The sequence below is a fragment of the Aythya fuligula genome, chromosome 4 (assembly GCF_009819795.1).
Source record: "Aythya fuligula isolate bAytFul2 chromosome 4, bAytFul2.pri, whole genome shotgun sequence".
In the NCBI taxonomy this organism is placed as follows: domain Eukaryota; kingdom Metazoa; phylum Chordata; class Aves; order Anseriformes; family Anatidae; genus Aythya; species Aythya fuligula.
Genome location: NC_045562.1, coordinates 23,894,719 through 23,915,440, shown reverse-complemented (window position 1 = coordinate 23,915,440; position 20,722 = coordinate 23,894,719). Strand labels below are relative to the sequence as shown.

At 34.9% G+C, this 20,722-nt stretch overlaps 1 protein-coding gene across 1 annotated transcript in view; it reads right to left on the bottom strand.

The window, feature by feature from the left end:
- The window catches only part of GPM6A (glycoprotein M6A), a 111,592-nt gene that overhangs the window by 16,047 nt on the left and 74,823 nt on the right, over nucleotides 1–20,722 (bottom strand). Inside the window, exon 3 of the mRNA XM_032187288.1 lies at nucleotides 9,959–10,115. Within this exon, the coding sequence (XP_032043179.1) occupies nucleotides 9,959–10,115 (157 nt within the window). The remainder of the gene's footprint in view (nucleotides 1–9,958; nucleotides 10,116–20,722) is intronic.

Here is a 20,722-nt window from a genome sequence, read left to right as displayed (position 1 = left end):
TTACTGCAATCTTTCATGATACAAAATAATGAAATAATGAAATACTATACACTGTGCTTGTTTTCACTATTAAAATCTGTGTCTTAACAAAAATGAGTCATCCATGGATATCACAGAATCTCACTAGCATTGAATCAGTGAGACCATCTATTTGTCACTTTGTTACTATATTTAGACATATGTGGGAAAGAAAGAAATACAAGAGAATTAGTCACAGTGAACAAACTAGGGTGCTTACTGCTGTTAGTAAGGAATACATTAAATGATACGCTTTGTAACACATATTCTCCAAAGGCTACACATTTTCTTTTTTTAGCCCTGAGCCTCCAGAGTATAGCAATCTGCATGTATCTGCCTGTAGGAAGCATTGAACTCTCTTTGCCTTCTGGGCTGGTAGTTGCTGGCATACCCTGCCTCTGTAAATGTGTAAGCATGCTACATTACTACTCTGCTGCTAACCTGAGACAACTACCAGACACATTCATCAGTAACAAATTACCTTCTCATCTTATACTGTGGAAAGCATACGAAGATGCTACATGGTTAAACGTGGAAGGTAAGTCAACTTCTAAATGTTGAATCCAAATAGCACCAAGATTTGATGGCTTCAGAAATGCTGATGAATCTAAACAGACTGCTGAAACAAAAAAATCAGCACACTGACTTTTTTGTAACTGCTTGCCACAAAAAAACATTGACTCCGAGAATAGGAAATAAGGTCTATTTTTGAAAGCAGAATAAGCCAGTCCACAATCTGCTTAAAAATAAACTTTAAGCAGTAAATAAAGGGAAAATACAAACCACTTTGTATTTCTGTCTAAGGCAAGATCTCTCACATCAGGTGAGAAAGGGAAAAGCCTAATATAAATGCAGATTTTAGTTACTGAAACCAAATAATTTCAGATGCAAAGTGCTGTAAACAGTAGTGAAAATCATTAGAAGCATAGTTTGTCCATCTGGACCTGTTCAGGCAAAACAACCCAAAGCAACAAAAGGTTTGAATTTTAGGTGAGGAAGTTTTATTACTTTGATGATATGGGATGGGCATTGTCAAGCATTATTAAAGAGACCTTAATTTGATTTATCTTAACTCACTTCCAAAGAATATTAACTAAAAGCCATTTTAATTCTGAGGAAGTGTATTTACCTAGGGTTTTAATGTAGTTTAATTAATCCATTTCCAAATTTGATTCAGATTAATTTTCTTGATTGTCCCTAGGTAGATGAGACTTTCAGCAGTAGTTTGAAAAGCTAGTGAATTTACAGCACTAAAAGTAACTATCAGAAGGATGCAAGAAAGTAAATTGTGAAGGTGAATAAAGAAGAGAAGCATTTTTTCTTCTTTCCATGTTACAGCTGATGAGCCAACATCTGGTTCAACCCAGACACTCATTTCCAAGTAATTACTTGGAAAATTACTTGGAAATATAGATTCACGTATAGATTCACTTGGAAATATAGATTCACTTAAGGGCTATGAATTCTCAACTGAAATGTTATGTCTGATCTTAATTTATTATCAAGCTAAAGAGTTGCATATAGCTTTTCTAAAGTAGAAGCAACAAATAAGAAAGAATGTTCTCCATGTGTTCTCAGAACAAACTATAAATTCTCAGTTTACTATTTTATGTTCTCAGTTTACTGTTTTCTAGCAGTAATTTAAAGGTAAAGACAGCTTCCTCAGTTCATATGCTATGAGTTTGTCAAAAGCAGGTAAATCTAAGGCCTTATTTTTGAGCCTTTTTCTGAAATTTTGGAATAACATTTAAGAAATTTAGTACAGTACTTAGTGTAGAACTTGTATGATGATTTAACAAACAGAAATAAATCCTTTATATTAGTTATATTACTGAATCGTTATTCCTGTTTATAAGACTAGGATCCACACAAGTTCAGGAATCTTCCCAGTCTGTGATTACCACCAAAAGGAATAAAAAGATCAAGCTTAATATGAAAGTAACAATTCCAGTTTAATATTGGTAGTTCTCTCTATCTCTCCATAGTCTAGAACAGGAAGAAAAATCTGTACTGACATAATGCAAAGCACTACTATAACAAAGAGGAAAAAACAGGGCTCATTAGCCTTAAAAGGAAAAAAAAAAAAAAAAAAAAAAAAAAAAAAAAAAACACTTCCCTGGGGCATAGAATAAGAACAACAGAAATCTGTCAGATGATCACTGCTGGGAGTCACAGGAACTGCCTACTTAGAATTGCATGCTTGTTTATTTTCCTTTAAAAATATGAGTCTTTGGTTTAGTGGCTCAGAAAAAGGGGATCAAATGTTGGTTTAATTTAAAAAAAAAAATTACAAAAAAAAGAACTTCATTTACTTCATTTTTCCCTCCTTTAGCCATTTTACTAATGAGATGGTGGCCAATTATGCACTTAATTCCATGTCATAATAAAATAAAGAAATTTCCTTATTTTCACATATCTAAAGTGCAAAACTCCATATTAAATCTATTGGAAGTTAATATCTTTCCCTGGAAGCTGCTACTACTGCTATCAGTGAAGCAATAATTAGTGAAGCAATGCTATCAGTGATCTGGGCAATAACACATTTTCTGTTCTAGAACACTTTCTGCTGTAGTAGCAGTAAAATACAAAAGGTTTACCTTGCACAAGTTATTATATTCTAGCAACAGGAGAAGTTAGCTTATAAATTCTTGTTATAGTTGAATGAAATTGTGAATATTTTTGTTTAAAAATCACAGGTGACGGACAAAAACATATATATTTTTTAATAATTTCCTTCTTAATCTACTCTCTTTGCTCCAGAAGGCATATGAGAAATACTTCAGGAGCCTGTTCATTCTAGGAATTAAATTCAGAACTCAGTCTCTGAGATTCATAGGGATCATTCTCCTTTGAAGCAGCATTCTAACATGTGACAAGCCAAAGACTCATGAAATAGCAGTACGTTATCTTTAAGAGGTACCACAGTTTGTTCTTTTCTACTCTGTGTATTTTATTTGTAGTGAAAATGACTTTCTCTGGTCAGCTCAGTTTTCACTGTAAGAAGCCAAACACACAAAATAAAGTGGAAACAATGGCGAAATTCATTTTACAAACAAGAATAACTGAAGTAGATAATCACGCTAATGAAACAAATCTTTACCCTTTGAAGCAGTTATTCTTGTATCACCTTCACGGCTGGTAAAACCCTCCCACCAGGTTTTACAAGCTTTCCATTGCTAATAACAGCTTACGTCAAAGCAAGCAAGTCATCAACCCTTTTGGAAATATTTTATTATAAAACCTCCACAGATAAGTGGAGATTTCATAGTACATTCTGAAATGATATGTATACTGCACAACTTTCATGGCAGTCACAGCTGGGTGGAATCCTGTTTCCACCAAAAACATTAACAAAACCCTGTCAGTTTTAATAACCTGATTTCAGGTACTCCTTTCTTTTTAAAATCTATGGATACTGGGCCCATGAAAAGCATATTGATTGACTTTCTAATACTGTCTTATTTTAGTTTTGTTAAAAATATTTTAATACTCCCTAAAGAAACATTTTATGATTGCTTCAGTCACTATGGAGACAGAGATTACAAAATGTTTAAAAATTCTGTTACTACAAAGAGATGGATTGAAATGCAAACAAAGTAAACTTCAGTTGTTACTCTAGACATTTTACTGTATGAAGACATTGCTGCTCACTACAAAATAAATGTATCGATCTATATATACAGAAACATAGCAACAAATTCAGAAGTGCCTGAAAAATTGCTCAACTCTAAAAACCTGTTACTGTGTAATTTTATCTGTTGCAAACCACTCAGTACTAACGTTTATACTTGCTCTTAATTTAGTCATACTCGTTTTATATGAACTCCCTGACATGAGCTCTAAACCCAAAGAGTTGTGAAAAGATGGATGCCTTGCTGTGTTTATATCTCGTTTAGATTTATTATCTACTGTGATACACCTATAAAATGTTCTTGTTTATTTTCAGCTTGATGATCTAAGATGTTCCTTCCAAAACTCTTCAAAGGCTTAGAAATTCTCTTCTGCAGTTTGCAGATGGCAAACCATAAGCATTATCAGGAAGATCTTTTCAATTTCTTTCTAAATTGCTCTGTCTCTCTAATGTCACACTTGCATTCAATCATCTATAGGTTTGACTTCAATGCTAATAAAAACCTAATTATACAGATATCTTTAAACTCACTGATATATCAATGTTTAAGATGTTACAGATCGTTGTTTGTCATCCTAGCCATCCTCCCTTGGCATTCAAACACTTTCTTCTTAAGAAATCTAAATATGTTTAAGGACTGTTAAGGAGCTTACAACCAAATGGACTCCCCTAGTATTCTTCATTCTGTGCTAACTCGCATTTCCTATATTCATGCCTCATGCCTCATTCCTGAATAGAAGGAAAAGATGAAACACGAATATTTCCACTTATCTCATTTTACATATAATGCTACTGGAATAAAGAGACTGATTTTTTGATAGTACTGCTAAATGTGCTATAAATCACGGAACATACACACTTGCAAAGTCTTTTCTGCTTGTTCTAGAATATCACACTCACTACTCCTAATACGCACTTGTTGGTCTTTTATTATTGCCTCTACAAAACATGTTCATCTTCTCTATCTCTGACATGTTATATTCCTAGGCAAAGCTCCAAGATTCTTGTTGAAACATGGTTACATTTCATGCTATGTTATTACTCTTGTGTAGTTGATTCTTCTTGGCTGGCATTCAAGTCAATTGTTTCAAGAAGGGAAAAAGAAAAAGAAGAAAAAAAAAAAAAGCCAGTAATATTGCAATATTAGTCCAAATTTCTTTTAATAGTGGGGCAGACTGTAACAGCCAAAATAACTTCTCAGGTTTGCTTAATTGCAGTTCATTTACATAGTAAAGAGTTGACAATATGACATTCTCTAGATTGTTAAAATCTGTTACCAGAAAATAATCAAATCCTTAAAATTTAAACTTTTGAAGTATGCATTTAATGGGACTGTTTTTTAAACACTTATGTTTCATAAATATTTTAAATGGATGAAAAACTGATCATGATAAAATTAAAGTCAATTATCACCATTACTTTCCTCTTTTTGGCTGCATGCATTTTTTTTCTATAATTCCTTTAAATTCCTTCCCTTAAAGGTTAAAATATTCCAGACATGATGTCTCATTCTTTTAAATGAGTTAGTAGCCTATAAAAATATTTACATTTCTAGTGTACTCTGAATTGATTTACTGGTAGAAGTGGGGGAGAAAAATTACACAGCTGCATCACAAATATAAAAAGAAGATTTTCTAACAATTTCTTTCATGTTATTGAAATTTTGCTTTGTAAATAAACATAACTACATAACCATGAGAATGCACTCAGTTTTAAAAAGATCAATCTGCAATGATGGATGACTAGGTTTTCCCTGAAGATTTTATGATTTATCCCTGTGCTACTTTCTTGTAAACAATATATTTGATTTTATTATTTCTGAAATTTCTTTATTATGTTGATGGTTTTGTAGCATTACGCTACTTAAAAATTTTAGCATTAGCTAAAATGACATTAAACATGTCATTTTTTGTAGTCTGATAGATTTCTGAAGTCCTACATAGAGCATTGGACCTTATCTGCTGTTTAACAACAGCAGAATTTCCTGTCTAGTTTTGCAGTGTTCCAGATAGGATTTTATTTCTAACACAGTGATGGTTTCAAAACACTTCTTTCTCATAGTTTGTTTGACATTTGTAATTACTTTTTCTCAAAATGTGTATGCTTACATTTTCACATTCTCAAAGTTTTCCTCTTCTTTTTCTTCTTTTCAGTGATCAGCTTGAGACTGGAGAAGCCTATCAGAGAATCAAGGACTATGGAGCTTCCCTTTTTTTGTTGGCTGGCTTCCCAAGCAGTGAAAGTCAGTGACTGAGCTTTTAATCAGCCAGAAGATTCTAAAAGTGTGACCATTCACACTTTTGAGAAGTATTACCTTCCTGAGACTGCAGGATCTTTTTATTGCTGCTCATGCTACTAAGATTTTATTCATAACCACAGTATGATGGAACTTATTAGTTGATGTTTAGAAATTGTTAAAGCTCTTCAGATGAAAGAAGTATATTGTTAAAAATACTTCGTGTTGCTGACTTGGCCTAACCAGCTTAACCTGAATGCTAATCATTACACATGACTAAAAGGATACAAGCAGTGAGGGAATAAATTTAGTCCACAAAATACTACAGGTTACCCCCTTCTTCCTTTTCTGGGACAGCAGGCGCAGAAAACATTTCTCAGTTATTACCAAGAAAATACACCTATAAATTTATGAGACACCAATAGCAAGATGCAGTTCATATGAAGAACAAAAAGCTGAATATGGTTTTGGCAGATTTTGGTGATAGAAGTTTTCTGTGGGAGAACTGAGAAACAAACAGGCCAGAAAGCACAGAGAGTTTATAAAGAATGCACCTTCGACCACTGAAGTGTGAATTTATGATAATGCCACTGACATTCACATGTTTAAAGAACTATAAAAAGAGTTAGATGTCTACATGGAGTGAAAAAGACAAAGGCAGCCAGGTGAGAACAAGGTTCAGTGATGATCATCTAATGAAGTATTCAAGTTAAAACTGAGAAAGATGATCTAAACCTGGGGAAAATAAAACTAACAGCTTGACTAATTTTTGATGTCTCATAATGGAAAGACAGAGCCTGTGCAGAAAGGTTAACAGGTACCACAGTCAAGCAGACTTTGGAAACATATGACAGCACGTTTTCAGGAAACAGTTCCATTAACAAAAATTGCTTATTGACTGGGCTTACATGCCAAGGAAAAATGCTGTCCTCAAAGTGAAAGATGTACTTAGAGCACAGTTTAATGCTAAAACAATTTTGTCCAGTTTATCACCAACAATACAAATTCTGTCAGCGAGCAACAAGCACAAGAGAATCGGACAAGCTGCTAGCAAGGCATGTTATGATGCCTCAGACACTCTATTGAAGGAAACAATGAAGCCTACAGGCAATAAATGATCTCTGTTATGATCAAACAAAATTATGATTTTAAGTGTGATATCCCTGACTGTGAAAAACTGGAAATATAAAATAAATAAAAAATAATCATTAAAAAAAAAAAAAAAAAAAAAGATTACAGAAATAAGACAGACTGAAGCCATCTATAAACATAAAACAATTTTTGGAGCTCATTGCAGAAGATTTCTACAAAGTATGTCAGACAGAGAAATAAAAAGAAAAAACTTACATTCACTGTTCTTTTTAAGAAATCATATCTGTATTAACAAAGAAGTTGGAAAAGTAATGGCATAAAAATGAGAGAGACACTTAATAACCACTCAGCCTTGTCCTGAATTATTGCTAGGGCTTTTCCTTCCTATTTCAAGAATAAACACAGAAGATTACAAGGAAGCCAGTCTTCTAAAGAAATTATAACACTGTTCTAGTATCCAGAACTAACAAGGCTTCCAGAAAACATAAAACCATCAATACATTTTATTTTTACTATTTCTAGAAGTGTTTAGATAGCAAGCATTATTTACCTAAACTTAAATTAGAGGGTTAAAGTGGGATATATCCTACCAAAATTCAGACAGTAGACTGAAGTGCTTAATTTAAAAGAACTAACTGATAAGAATTAAAGGCCATTATCTTTGCTGAAAAAAAAAATAATATATATATATATATAGTCACTTGCAAAAAGAAAAAAAAGGGGGGGGGTCATTTAGCTTTAAACTAAAACAGGATAGATTTAGATAAGACATTAGGAAAAAAAAAAATTTACTCTAAGGGTGGTGAGGCACTGGTACAGGTTGCACAGAGAAGTTGGAGATGCCCCATTCTGGAAGGTTCCCTGGCCTTCAAGGTCAGGTTGGATGGGGCTTTGAGCAACTTGGTCTAGTGGAAGGTGTCTCTGCTCATGGCAGGGTGGTCTTTAAGGTCCCTTCCAACCCAAATCATTCTATGATTCTATAACTACTGAAGAAGCATAGGCCCTTATCTTTGCAACCTCAGAGGCATTCCAAGTGAGGGGGGATACATCTGTGTCGTAACATATTCCCTCTGAAAATGACTTTTCTGCTACTTTCTGGATCATTTGTGACAATAATTTGTGATTTTGGTTTTGAACTATGCAATTTGAAAGGTCAGGTCAACATATGAAGCTCACCTTATCCATTTCTTGTCAGTGGCTGAGCTATTTAAAGCATTCATTAGCATCTATGTGAATAGGAGTTTTTGTTGTTGTTGTTGTTAAATGCTTTCCATAATGAAGACTGGATTAAGGGAGTTCAGACCCAAAAATATATCTGCTTTATTAGAGAGAGCTTTTCTATTGCTATAAATGAAGGAGCATTCTGTATGAAGAAGCATTCTGCATCAGATACAGTAGTATTCAATCAGAAGGAAGATGCAGCTGTCCGACAAGTCGGTATTTTGCCATGAGAATACCCAGATATGGTATCTGATTTTGAGATATGAGCTTCATTTCTAGCATTCAGAAATGATGCAACTGTTCTGGGTGGGAAAACCAGCTGAGCCTGCACTGAAATGTGTTCCTTTTGTTACACAAAGAATCAAATGTCAATATGGTGCAGTTTCACTGCCTCTAGAATAACTTGTCTGGTTAGGACAAGATGAAATGACACATTCACATCCCTCAGAGGTATTTTTTCAAAACGTTTGTGAATCTCTCATGGTTTTCCTTGCAAAGCAAAATCTGTAAATATTTCAGAAATTTCAAATTTTAGTTTAAACACTTGAAAAACATGGACAAAAAAGCACACAGACATTTAGGTAGCCAATATAATTTTCAATGGCAGAAAAATCTCTTTCACACATTTAAATACAAGGTTCCTAAACACTAATATACAGAAGATAGTACTAGTGAGTGCAACTCACAAGATTAAACATCTTTATATGGAGACTTAATGTACATCTTTTGAAAGCTAAGATACAAATATATATATATATATGTATATATATATAAATAAAAAGTAGAAATACAACTGCTCGGATGAAACTTTAACCCAACATTTTTGACGATATAAAAAGAAATGCTTTCAAATTTCAAAACATTACATTTTTATAACATAAATTCTGACAATTCTGGAAGGGCATGATAATAAACTCTATTATTAGTATTGTTATTGTTATTATAGCATGCTGTCCAGTGTACCTTAACACCCAGAGCTAGCTGGCTACATTTAACCATTTATCTTTCATCAGAATATATGATGTAATGATACTGATGTTTTTTGCAGAAATATCTAGCTCCAACAGCTACCAAGTGTCCAGGCCTCTCACCTGAGATGCAGAATACTCAAACACAAAAAAAAAAAAAAAAAAAAAAAAAAATTGTAATAACTTACCTGATATTCTACAGGCCCACCTGGAGATCTTAAAATAATCCCAGACCCAAATAGTCAGCCATTTCACTTTGAGAAACCTTTGTTTAAGTTCAAATTAGAATTTTTTGAATGAAGTTTTCCAGGGTCATAAGTCAATAGTATCTTCAAACCAGAGATAATATAGGAGGAAATAATAGGCTGTTTCTCACTTAAAAACAAAACAAAACTTGATGACAGGACTCAACTTGTCCTAAAGAGGAATGGGCAAGATTTCTAAACTAAAAGTGAAAATATTAGTAAGAAAAATATTTCTTGCCTACTACAGATGAAGGCATTATAAACTTTTGTTTGTGGCCCAACAAGCTTATATTGCTGAGAATGCATTTTCCTAATCAGATGTTAGAATTAATTTATTCCTAACTATAGTTACTTTCTGATTAACCAGTATAGAGAGCACTTCTAATACTCTATTATCCATTGCTATGATTCTTCATAGCAATGTGCTGCTACCACTGAAGTATCAGAAAATGTTAAAGAAATAAAAATGAATAACATCACAATGCACTACAAACATACAAATCATGATGAAATTGTTGTAAGTACAAAAGTTGTCTTATCCACTTACCCAGGCACTGACACATCTGCCACAAGTGGTGATTTTGAAATCCCCATAGAGATCCTTGATGGCACCAGTTGTAAAGAATCCCTCCACCATCAGCAAAATGCCATATACAAAGAATGCAGCTGCTACACCATATATCACATACTTGAAGATGTCAATCCTGTATAGGAACAGCAAAAGTTATTTATCTGCATAACTGTTTAAAGCTGACTCTGAAATTTCAGGGTGAATTAATCAGATTCTAAGCAGCAACATTTCTACTCTGGAGTCAGCCTAAGCACTGATTTCCTATAATAACAGCTGAAGCTGAGGGCAGGAGTGAGCTTTGGAATAAAATAGCATTGATAGAAAAAAAAAATGGGACATTTAATTTAAAAAGTTAAAGAATGATTTGTGTAGGTTAGAGACCAATTTGTCAGAATAATTTGAAAAAAATATATATTTTTCATCAGATAAAGTGGCAAAGTTAAAACAAAAGAAAAAGGAAACAAGTACCTGGAACATCCCTTGAGTCACACAGTGCACCTAGCACTGAGGTTTGACTTCATTATAGACAAGGTATTTTGTCACAGTCTTCAATAAATCTTACTATGTGTACAGGTAGTTCTCAAGTTGCAATGCCAATCACTGCTATCTTCTCCTCATTATTATTTTTCTGCTTATTACCCAACAGACAAAGTGTCTGACACATAATAATGAAGTCTTTAAAAAAGATCCCTAACTTCAAACAAGAAACATTCTTCTCAAAATCAGTAAGGTCAGATCATCTGACATTCTCATACAATGAGGCTTTAAAAACATTATTTCACGGACCCAAAGGTCAAGAAATGGAAGAATGGCTCAGAGTATACCATTCAGAGCCCAGAAGGCTAAAGATATTAAAAAGAAAATTAATTGGGCTGTGCTGATTGTCCTGCCTAGCACCGTCCAGAAGTTCATGACTTCTACAAGGAGATGCTGCCTACTAAATGTTCTCTCATGACAAAGATTTGTGTAGAGATACTTGAAAGGACCTCTCTTCTCTAAGTGTATTTTCTAAGCTTGGAAAAAACCTGTGACCTTTGCCTTGGGTCACCAGTTTTCAATATTTCATGCTTGGATTTCTCTAAAAAACTAGCCAAGGTGAGTTTTTGGTTTATCCACATGATATGGCAGCAGTAATGTGCAGGCTTAAGGTGTTAGTAATTGCAGTCATATGGTCCAGGTCAAGATAAAACAGCTTATTTAAAAGTACAATGCAAAAAAAGCCAGAGACCTGCAAGATGAATTTTGACATGCTTCAAACAACTACCCAAACTGAGTTTCTCAAGACATAAAGATCAATATCTTTGCTGTTATGAAAAGAATTATTTAATAACAGTTCTTTAGAATCACACTTTTAATTGTCACCCAAAAGATACAGAGTCACAGAGTGGTTGAGGTTGACAGGTACCTCAGGATCTATCTAGTCCAAACCCCCTGCCAAACAGGGTCTCCTAGAGCACATTGCACAGGATCATGTCCAGACAGGTTTTGAATACCTTCAGAGAAAAAGACTCCACAATCTCTCTGGGCTGTTCCAGCACTCTCTCCCCCTCACAGTAAAGATATTTTTCCTCATATCAGATGGAACTTCCTCTGTTTCAGTTTGTGCCCTTTGTCTGTTATCTTGTTGCTGAGCACCTCTGAAAAAATCTGGCCCAATACTCTTGACACCCTCCCATAGCATATTGGTATACATTGATAAGAACCATTCTCAGTCTTCTCTTCTCCAGGCTAAACAGACCCAGCTCTCTTGGTCTTTTCTCATAAAAGAGATGCCCCAGTCCCCCGACTCATCTTCATAGTCCTCTGCTGGACATTCTCTAGTCTCTATGTCTCTCTTGTACTGGAGAGCCCAAAAATGAATGCAGTACTCCAGGTGTGGCCTCACTGGGGCTGAGAAGAGGGCCAGGTCTCTCGACCTGCTGACAACACTCTTCCTAAAGCACCCCCGGAAACCAACGGCCATGGCCACAAGGGCACAGTGCTGGCTCATGGTTAACCTGCTGTCCACCAGAACTCCCAGGTCCTTCTCCACAGAGCTGCTTTCCAGCAGGTCAGCCCCCAATCTGTACTGGTTCATGGGCTTATTCCTCCCTAGGTGCTGGACCCTGTATTTGCCTTTGTTGAACTTCATGAGGCTGTTCTCTGACGAACTCTCCAGCCTGTCCAGGTCCCTCTCAATGGCAGCACATCCCTCTGGGGTATCAGCCACTCCTCCTAGTTTTGTATTATCAGCAAACTTGCCAATGGTGCACTCCGATTCTTCATCCAGGTAATTGATGAATAGATGGAACAAGACTGGACCAAGTACTGACTGCTGGGGGACACCACCAGCTACAGGCATTCCAACTACACTGGACTAGATCACAACCCTCTGAGCTCTGCCATCCAGCCAGTTCTCAATCTTCCTCACTGTCCACTCATGTAACCCATACTTCCTGAGCTTACATATGAGAATGTTGTGGGATACAGTAGTGAAAGCTTTGCTGAAGTCAAGGTAGAAAACATCCACTGCTCTCCCCTCATTCCATCATAGAGGCTATCAGGTTGGTTAAACATGATTTTCCCTTGATGAATCCATGCTGACTAGTCCTTCCTTTCCTTCACATGCTTAGAGGTGACATCCAGGATGAGCTGTTCCATCACCCTTCCAGGGATGGCTGATTGGATCCCCTTCCTTGCCTTTTTTGAAGACTGGAGTGGGACTGTTGTTTTTTGTTGTTTTGTTTTTACAGTTCTCAGGCACCCCTTCATGACCTTTCAAAGATGATGAAGAGTGGTTTAGCAATAATATCTGCCAGCTCCCTCAGCACTCATGGGTACATCCCATCAGTGACCATGGATTTGTGCACATCAAGTTTGCCTAAATGACCTCTAATCCAGTCCTCCTCAACTAAGGTAAAGTATTCCTTTCTCCAGAGTTTCTCTCTAGTCTGGGGTTCCTGAGGGCTGACCTTAGCAGCAAAGAGAACATTGAGCATCTCTGCTTTCTCTGTATCCTCCATCACTAGTGCAAGCCTCTTCCCTCCCCAACATTCAGCAGTGGGCCCACATTTTCTCTAGTATTCCTTTTACTACTGTATTGAGAGAGATAACTCTCAACACACAATTTACAGTAACAAGGCTGGACAGCCCATTAACATATCTTTGAATTTGAACGGTTTTCAAGAGATTCAAAGTCAGATTCAAGTTTTCAGTTGATATTTCAGATGTAGAAGTGTGACAACAGTTTCAATGAATGCATCTTAAGCTTGCTTTATTCTCATAAAAACTCAGTTAAACTTATGACCTAGCTGGCGAGGGGTGGGATGGAATGTATAATAAATGAATGCTGCTAGCATCTGTTTTAGCATTTTTCACAGGGCAATAACAGACAGGTTCTAGGAATAAGAAAGAATATGTTTTTTTCTTTTATTTCCCAATAACAAAGTCCTCTCAACTTCTTTCCACATCACTACATTTTATAGACAAGTGAAAACCAGGCTAAGTTGATATTTGTATGGAATAGATACAGAAACTATTCAAGATGGTGGAATAAATTTAGCAGTGTTGACAGTATTAGATGATGCAAAGATGATATTAATTCAGCTGGTATAACACTGTTTTAACAGTGAAATGATGTTTTGAGCCTATCTTCCCATTACTGACAAAAGTTAAGTTACCGTAGGAAACCAACAGCAACTTTATGACTATGCCGTAGGATCTCTTCCAACTCTTATATTATACTCCTTATAAAGCGTGACCTCCATCAGAGGCTGAAGTATGGGGGTTATGCCACAAACAGCTCCTCACAGACCTCAGCGTGCTCAGTGCTGTAGAAAATACAAGCCAACATTGCCTTAACAGGATTAAGGCTTTGGAGAAGTCCAGAGACTATTTCACAGTCCTTGCAACAGCTCTTTAAACCATCTGTGCTGAGCCTCCCACTGAGCTGCTCATAACAAAAAGAGTACCAAAAGATCTCTGCTTTTTCCTCAGCCTTATGTGCAACTAAAGGAATAACTTTCATTTAAGCCTTCTACAAGGAAAATATAATTAGCTACACACTAACCAAATATAGAAATCAATTTCTTCCTGATATACTCTCTACAGAGACAAGTAGGAAAATCTCCACTGATCAGGCTACACGAGATGAAACAGCCAGAATTACTGCAAGGAGAAAGGATCTCACATGATGTAAAGAGAAAAAAATAAATGACAGGAGTGAAATATTCACTCCACTACCTTTTAAGAAGTCAGATAGAATTGCATTGCAACATAACTATTAAGAATGCTATATTTAAAGAAAATATATTAAAACAGTAACAAGTTAATCACATATTGGTTTTGAAGACAGTGTTGGTATTAAAGTATTCTGCAGCATCTATATTAATGCTGCACATAAGTTCACATAAACTTTGATCTTCCAGTGAAATTATAATAGTTTATAAAATGTAATTCTTTGTGAATGAACTCAGGGAGATTAATTGCCATCTATGTTTTAGTAAAGCCCCAAATGCTGCAGATGCAGCACCAGAGTAACCAGGGAGGTAAAGGGCAGAATGAATGATGAACAGAAGCCAGTGGGTGAGATGGACAAGGGCAAAGCAGAAGGACAAGCACAGCTCACAATTGTGCAGGCTGGAGTGGAAGGAAAGAGGTATATAACAAGCAAAGAAAGAAGAGAAAAAATTATAGAGGTAAATTCTGTGCTTCTGATAGTATTGGAAAGACATACGTCAGGTGAATACTAAGGATACTCTGAAAAGAACAATAAGAAATCTTGCATACTTATTCACTAAATGCTGGAGTCCTGTGGATATTAAATAATGATATATTTATTCCTCAACTGTAGTCACTGATGGCAGCCATAAGTGCTAATATCTTAATGAACAGGTTGTCACTGAGTACATAGTAGACTATCCCAGCAGAGACAAGTCAGAGGTGAGTAAAAACATTCTCAGAGAGATGAATGTGACAAATTTCCTACTGAGTATTTTTGTGGCACTTTGACAAATACAAGATTGAAAAAGATATCAGCAAGCAATAAGATTAATTGATGAATGATCTTGTCTTTGAGTAGAAGACTTTTTTTGTGGAGAGTGCTAAAAAAAAATAGTTATTTTGTTGTTGAGACTCCTTCAATCAAATGAACACATAAGTAACACATTCCATCTTGTTATAAGTGCATTTCAATATTCAAAACTAGCTCCCGTTAACTATGTCTAGAAGTAATGTTTTGAGCTTGAGAAACTTATTGCTTCACTGGAGTAAATCAGTACCGCTCCACTATAATAAATGTGTTTACTACCCCAACAGATAAACCAAGAAGAACAGTTAACATTGACCTTTAATTCCAAAATGAATTACAATTTTAAGAACTCTGAAGTCTTTACAATATCCAGTCTAATCATGGTACATTTTCTACCCTCAGTGCTAAAGATTGGCGCTTAACTACTGCACACCACTATATACTTTTGTATCAAAATTATTTAATATTGTTTTCGAACAATCAACATATGATCTAGGGACATTTTTCTCTAATTTAGTTAAAATATGAACACATTCCAGACACTTATTTTCAATTAAGAGCAACAACAACCACTAAAATTGATCTATCACACGTGATTCTCATGCTGTCCAGAAAACCTTTTTATTTGAACAATATATGTGTACATTTCAGCTGGAATGTATCAGAGGTTTTGAATGGTCTAGCCCACCAGTATACCAGGTATTACTGTGGAAGCAGATTTTTAGCATTTAGAATTCTGCTTCATATTTCTCTTCCTGAATCTATAACAAATTCTCCAAATATAGATAATGTCATTCAAATTCCACAGGTGCATGTAATTGACACCAAACTGTATGTATATTCAGTGAATGCAAGTACATTCAGACAATTATACATATTTTCAATATAATAATTTTAAAATAAGAAAAGTACCAAAGCTATCAAAGACACTAAAAAACTAGTTAAATTATCACAATAAAATTTCTAATTTAACATTGCAGCTTTTTTTATAGCTGGAATAGACAGTTTAGAAAGATAAGTACTGATTGTAATTATCACCACTAGTGTCAGTCAGTTTTCCTATTTTTTATTATTATTTTTTCCCATCACAAGGAACTTTAATCTTCACACCTAGAATGCGCACTAATCTCTGTTACTCTGTAAGAAAGAAAACTGGCCTTTGTGATGATCCTTTTGCCCCCAGACACACTGATCCTAAAAGGCTGAGAGACTGAGATAGCAACCTGCTTCCTCAGGCTATCTCCAGCTTTTAGAATCAGTTTTGCAAATGTGTTTTTTGAAAATAGAAAAGATATAAAGGGTAAGCAAGGTTTGTACAAGATCTGTAGAAGTCATGGCTCATAGAAGTTTTTAATTTCTTAACATAAATTTAAGATACTATTCACTTAAACAGTTTAAGCAAACAAGATAGTACCATGAAGCACAGGGGAATTGTTAGCAAAGGGAGGAGACAAGCAGACATTTTTTCCTTTTTTGAATAAAAATATACAGTCAGCAGGGAGAAAGAAGGGTTAATAGTCATGTACTACGTGCAGAGTAAGACTAAAAAACTCACTATAAATGAAGTAAGAGACTAAAATATCCTCAGTATGGAGAAGAGAAAAATGAAACTGGTAAGAAAATGTCAGCACAGCTCCTTAAGGGATTTTTCAGAGATTAGGTTAATAAAAAATCTAAACTTCTAAAATACAGGTGGGAAGAGAACAAAATTGGAATATAGGATGTTCAATTAGAGTTTGTAGGAAAATGATAGAAGTAGAAAGAATTAAGAGCAGACAAAAGATAAGAGCAATGAAGGCCTAAGAGTATTTATTTTTATTTAAGGAAGAAATAACATTCACTAAAAAGAAAACAGGTTGAGTAGTATGTCTTCTAGTTCTGTATTTCTGGAAGAACTTCTGCATAATATCATATGCAAATTTGCTCAAAGATAAAGCACATTGTTAGGACTATATAAGGAAGAGACCATAATTTTAGAATATGCAAGACACTTGCATTCTGCAAATGTCAAGTTTTGTTATTTTACTCTGAATAGCAGCCATGTGCCACTGTTTTTAACAGATTAATTTGTGAATATATGTTGTATGTGTACAACTCAGGGTAGAATTCTGCATTCCTTTACAAAGTCATTCTACTCTAAAATTTTGTTGGTTGCTTCCTTCATAGGAAATGGATAGTTGAGCTGAGATTTCAAGGAACACTTCCAAAAGCAGCAGGATTCACAGCCTAATGGAAGAGGAGTAAGAGCAGCACAAACCATATTTCTGCCCTTTGAATACTGTAATGTTCTTGGAACAAGAAAGGATCTTTAAATGTTTATTTAAGAATTCAAATGAACACTAACTGTTTGAGACTAAAACACAAAGTCTTGACTATAACGTGGATTAGAATGGGTGTCAAAGTTGTTTCTGATAATCTAGGCTTGTTCCATCTTCTCACCTCTAGCAAAACTACTTGGAAAAAATTTTAAAGATGATTACTACAGAGGAAATCTGGAACCCTCTTTGCCTGAAGAAGGACAAAAATAGATTGGAATCAGTGCACAGCAACATGCAGACTTCCAGAAGAATTGAATATGATTCTATGATTATATGGTGTTGTACACTGTGGATATTGAATTTCCATTCAACTTTCCATAGGAACTAGCACAAAAAGACATAGCAAATCCTAACACAGGATTTCTGTTTCATTATTACAAATGTAAACTTGGAGTCATGTGCAGTAAATAGTAATAGGATAAAACCAATAACTTGATACTAAAACTCTAGATTGGCATGGTAATGGTTAATTCTACTCTTTTCAAATCTTTTGCACAAAGACCAGTTGTCTTAGTTTTTCATGGCACATAAAGGATATAGCAATATGCACATGTCCTGGTTTCAGTTAGAACAGAGTTAGTATATACATAGGTATATACATTTTCCATTTTATGTCTGTAAGATTAATTGGATAAAGTAAATTAGGACTAAATGGAAATAAAATTGCTTTAAAAAGTCATATGGAGATGAACTACCTGCTCAGAAAGGCCTATTGCAAATGCTTCAAATCACAGGCACACAGTGATAACAGTCAATCTAAATTCAAGTCAACCAAGTAAAAAATCTGCTTAACAAAAATTAAATAATACATCTGACTGCTTAAAGCAGTGGACTGTATTGGCACCGATGAAGACTAAAACATTCTTTATGTATTCTCTGCTGCTATTAACATGTGCTGCTAAGAATTCCGTTATTCAACTGTTTGATGAAATGAGAAGTGCATTTTTTCAGGTACCTTCCAAATACCACACTTTACTTACATAGCTACTGATTTTGCTTTTAACAGAACATTAGGCTACACAATATAGATGCATATGTAGCAAACATTACTTTTAATCACTGTATAATCTTGAGATGGTCATATTCTGAAGTGCTGGTGTGTTTTGTCATATTTGGAACATCTACTAATTGATACCAGATCTGGACTGCTATGTTTTGCATCTAACCCTTAATATGCTGTTTTACTTTCTACATGTGACTGAACTATTCCAGGGAAATAGTGTCCTCCTAAGTAAAGTAAACTGCATTCTTTTGAATGGAAAATGCAACCTTCAATGATATTGTGCTCTCATTGGTGGTTCCAAATTATAACAAACTAACAAGGTACATAGGTCAAAGATAGGCCTTCCTTCCAGAAACAATTACATTCTCCTACACACAGTCAGAATCCAGACCCAAGACCTCACACAGTGCTGTTAGTGGTAATTCTTATCAGCCTTATTAACATTTTTACTGCTGACCTGAGTGAAGGTCAACCTTCAGCCTTTCAGCAGTAGGGATTATGAGCTCACCCCCACTAATGTTTTGGCTCAGAAATGGATTTTTTTTTTTCCTTTTTACTGTGAGTCCCTCAGATGTCCCCACTTCTTGGGATATGATTTTCATTGTGTTTTAGAGTGTACAGTATAGACTCCTTTGCAATGAAACTAAATAGGATATATGCTCCAGGAGTGCTCCTTCTGAACTCCAGCTGCTAATGGATGTTCAGTGCATTGTATCAGACATGACTTCATCCAAAATAAATGAAATGAATATAGTACAAACAAGACATTAGCACCAAGCATGGTCTACCCATCAGTTTCTGTAGGGCTGATACTACTTACAACTCCATTATGTAGATATAATATACATATATATGAATAAATACAATATATACATAAATATAATATAAATATATAATATATACATATATTATATATAACAAGCTTATAATAAATTTAAGCACTGGATTTTTGTAACAGAACAAACATGTATAGGGAAAAACAGTATTACTGCATGCTAAATAGATGACTAAAACAGAAATATCATATGATCTAATGCAAATATTTATAAACATATTTCATATTAGCTAATCTTTACTGCAGGTCTCTCTGTAATATTTTTCACAGTATTCCATTAATATTAAAGCAATATTAATGACAAAAAGACTACTTTTAGTGGTACCAATATTTAACTTGTGATAACTGCAAAACCAACACAAACAAAGAGAAGATCAGAATAGTATTCCTTCATCTACCTGAAAAAACACTGTTTTCAAACAGTAAGGGGTAGATATAAAAGCTTCCATGAGTGCTCTTATTCTTCCTCAAATCAAAACATCTGCAAACACTATTTTACTAGGTAATATCCTTTTAATAAACCATGACTATACACCAGCTAGTCATTAACAACCATCAAACCTGGACACTTCGACAACCAAATCTGGGTCTTCTGCATTTTGAAAAGAAGGAAATTTTTAGCCGTAAGAAGATGGCTCCTGTGGAGTATCTATAGCAGTTCCAATAGTGACAATAGCTAATACAAATTTACATATAGTAACTTCATTTAGTATACTGTTTGGTATTGCACCTTTAAAAGGAAGTGAATTTACAATGACCTGAATTAGTTCTACTTGTAGTAGGAAAATGTTGCTAATGATACTGTCAGGAAGGTTTCTTCATTTTCTACTCTAAGAGCATGATTCCCTTGTTTCATGGCCTATATATCACAAACATGACAGATGGCACCAGCTGGCCCTGTACACTAAAAAGAAAGAGCTGTGAAAAGTTGCTATTGGGATATACAACAAACATACCTTGTGCTGCTTATTGCCTAAAACTATCTTCTGAAATTTGCTCCAAACACCAGAAAAACATGACAATTGAGTTCATACAATATAGTTTTGGACAATTGTCCATCAATTTCTCCTGACTTTGGAATCTTATCTAAGTCAGCTATTAAGTGAACCTAGCATCCATTACTTCACAGATACATTGTTCAATGCAGTTTATTAAGCCAGCAGAGAAATGACCGAACACCACATCTGCCTGAAGCAGATTTTCCAGTTTCCGTGAAGCCTACAGAGTTGTTAAATTCCAGAGCGGGCAACATAAACCATTGACCTTAGAGTTAAAATATTATAAAGGCAGTTTTAAGGGTAAATTGAACCACCATATTTATGTTCTTAGAATCCCTCTGAATTACAAGGAGCTAAAATATCCACTCTACTTTCACTTGAAGGAATTTGCATCCCAAACACAGCTTATGACTTCTGTATTTTAATTCCCTGAACTTCTTCAGTTGGAGGAAAAAAAAATAAAAAAAGAGGAAAAAAAAAATAATGTATCCCCTAAAAAAGTTATCAAGTTGGTAGTGAAGAAGTCTGAGAATGAAGTTTCACAAAAATGATTCAGAAACCAATGAAGTGATGTAACA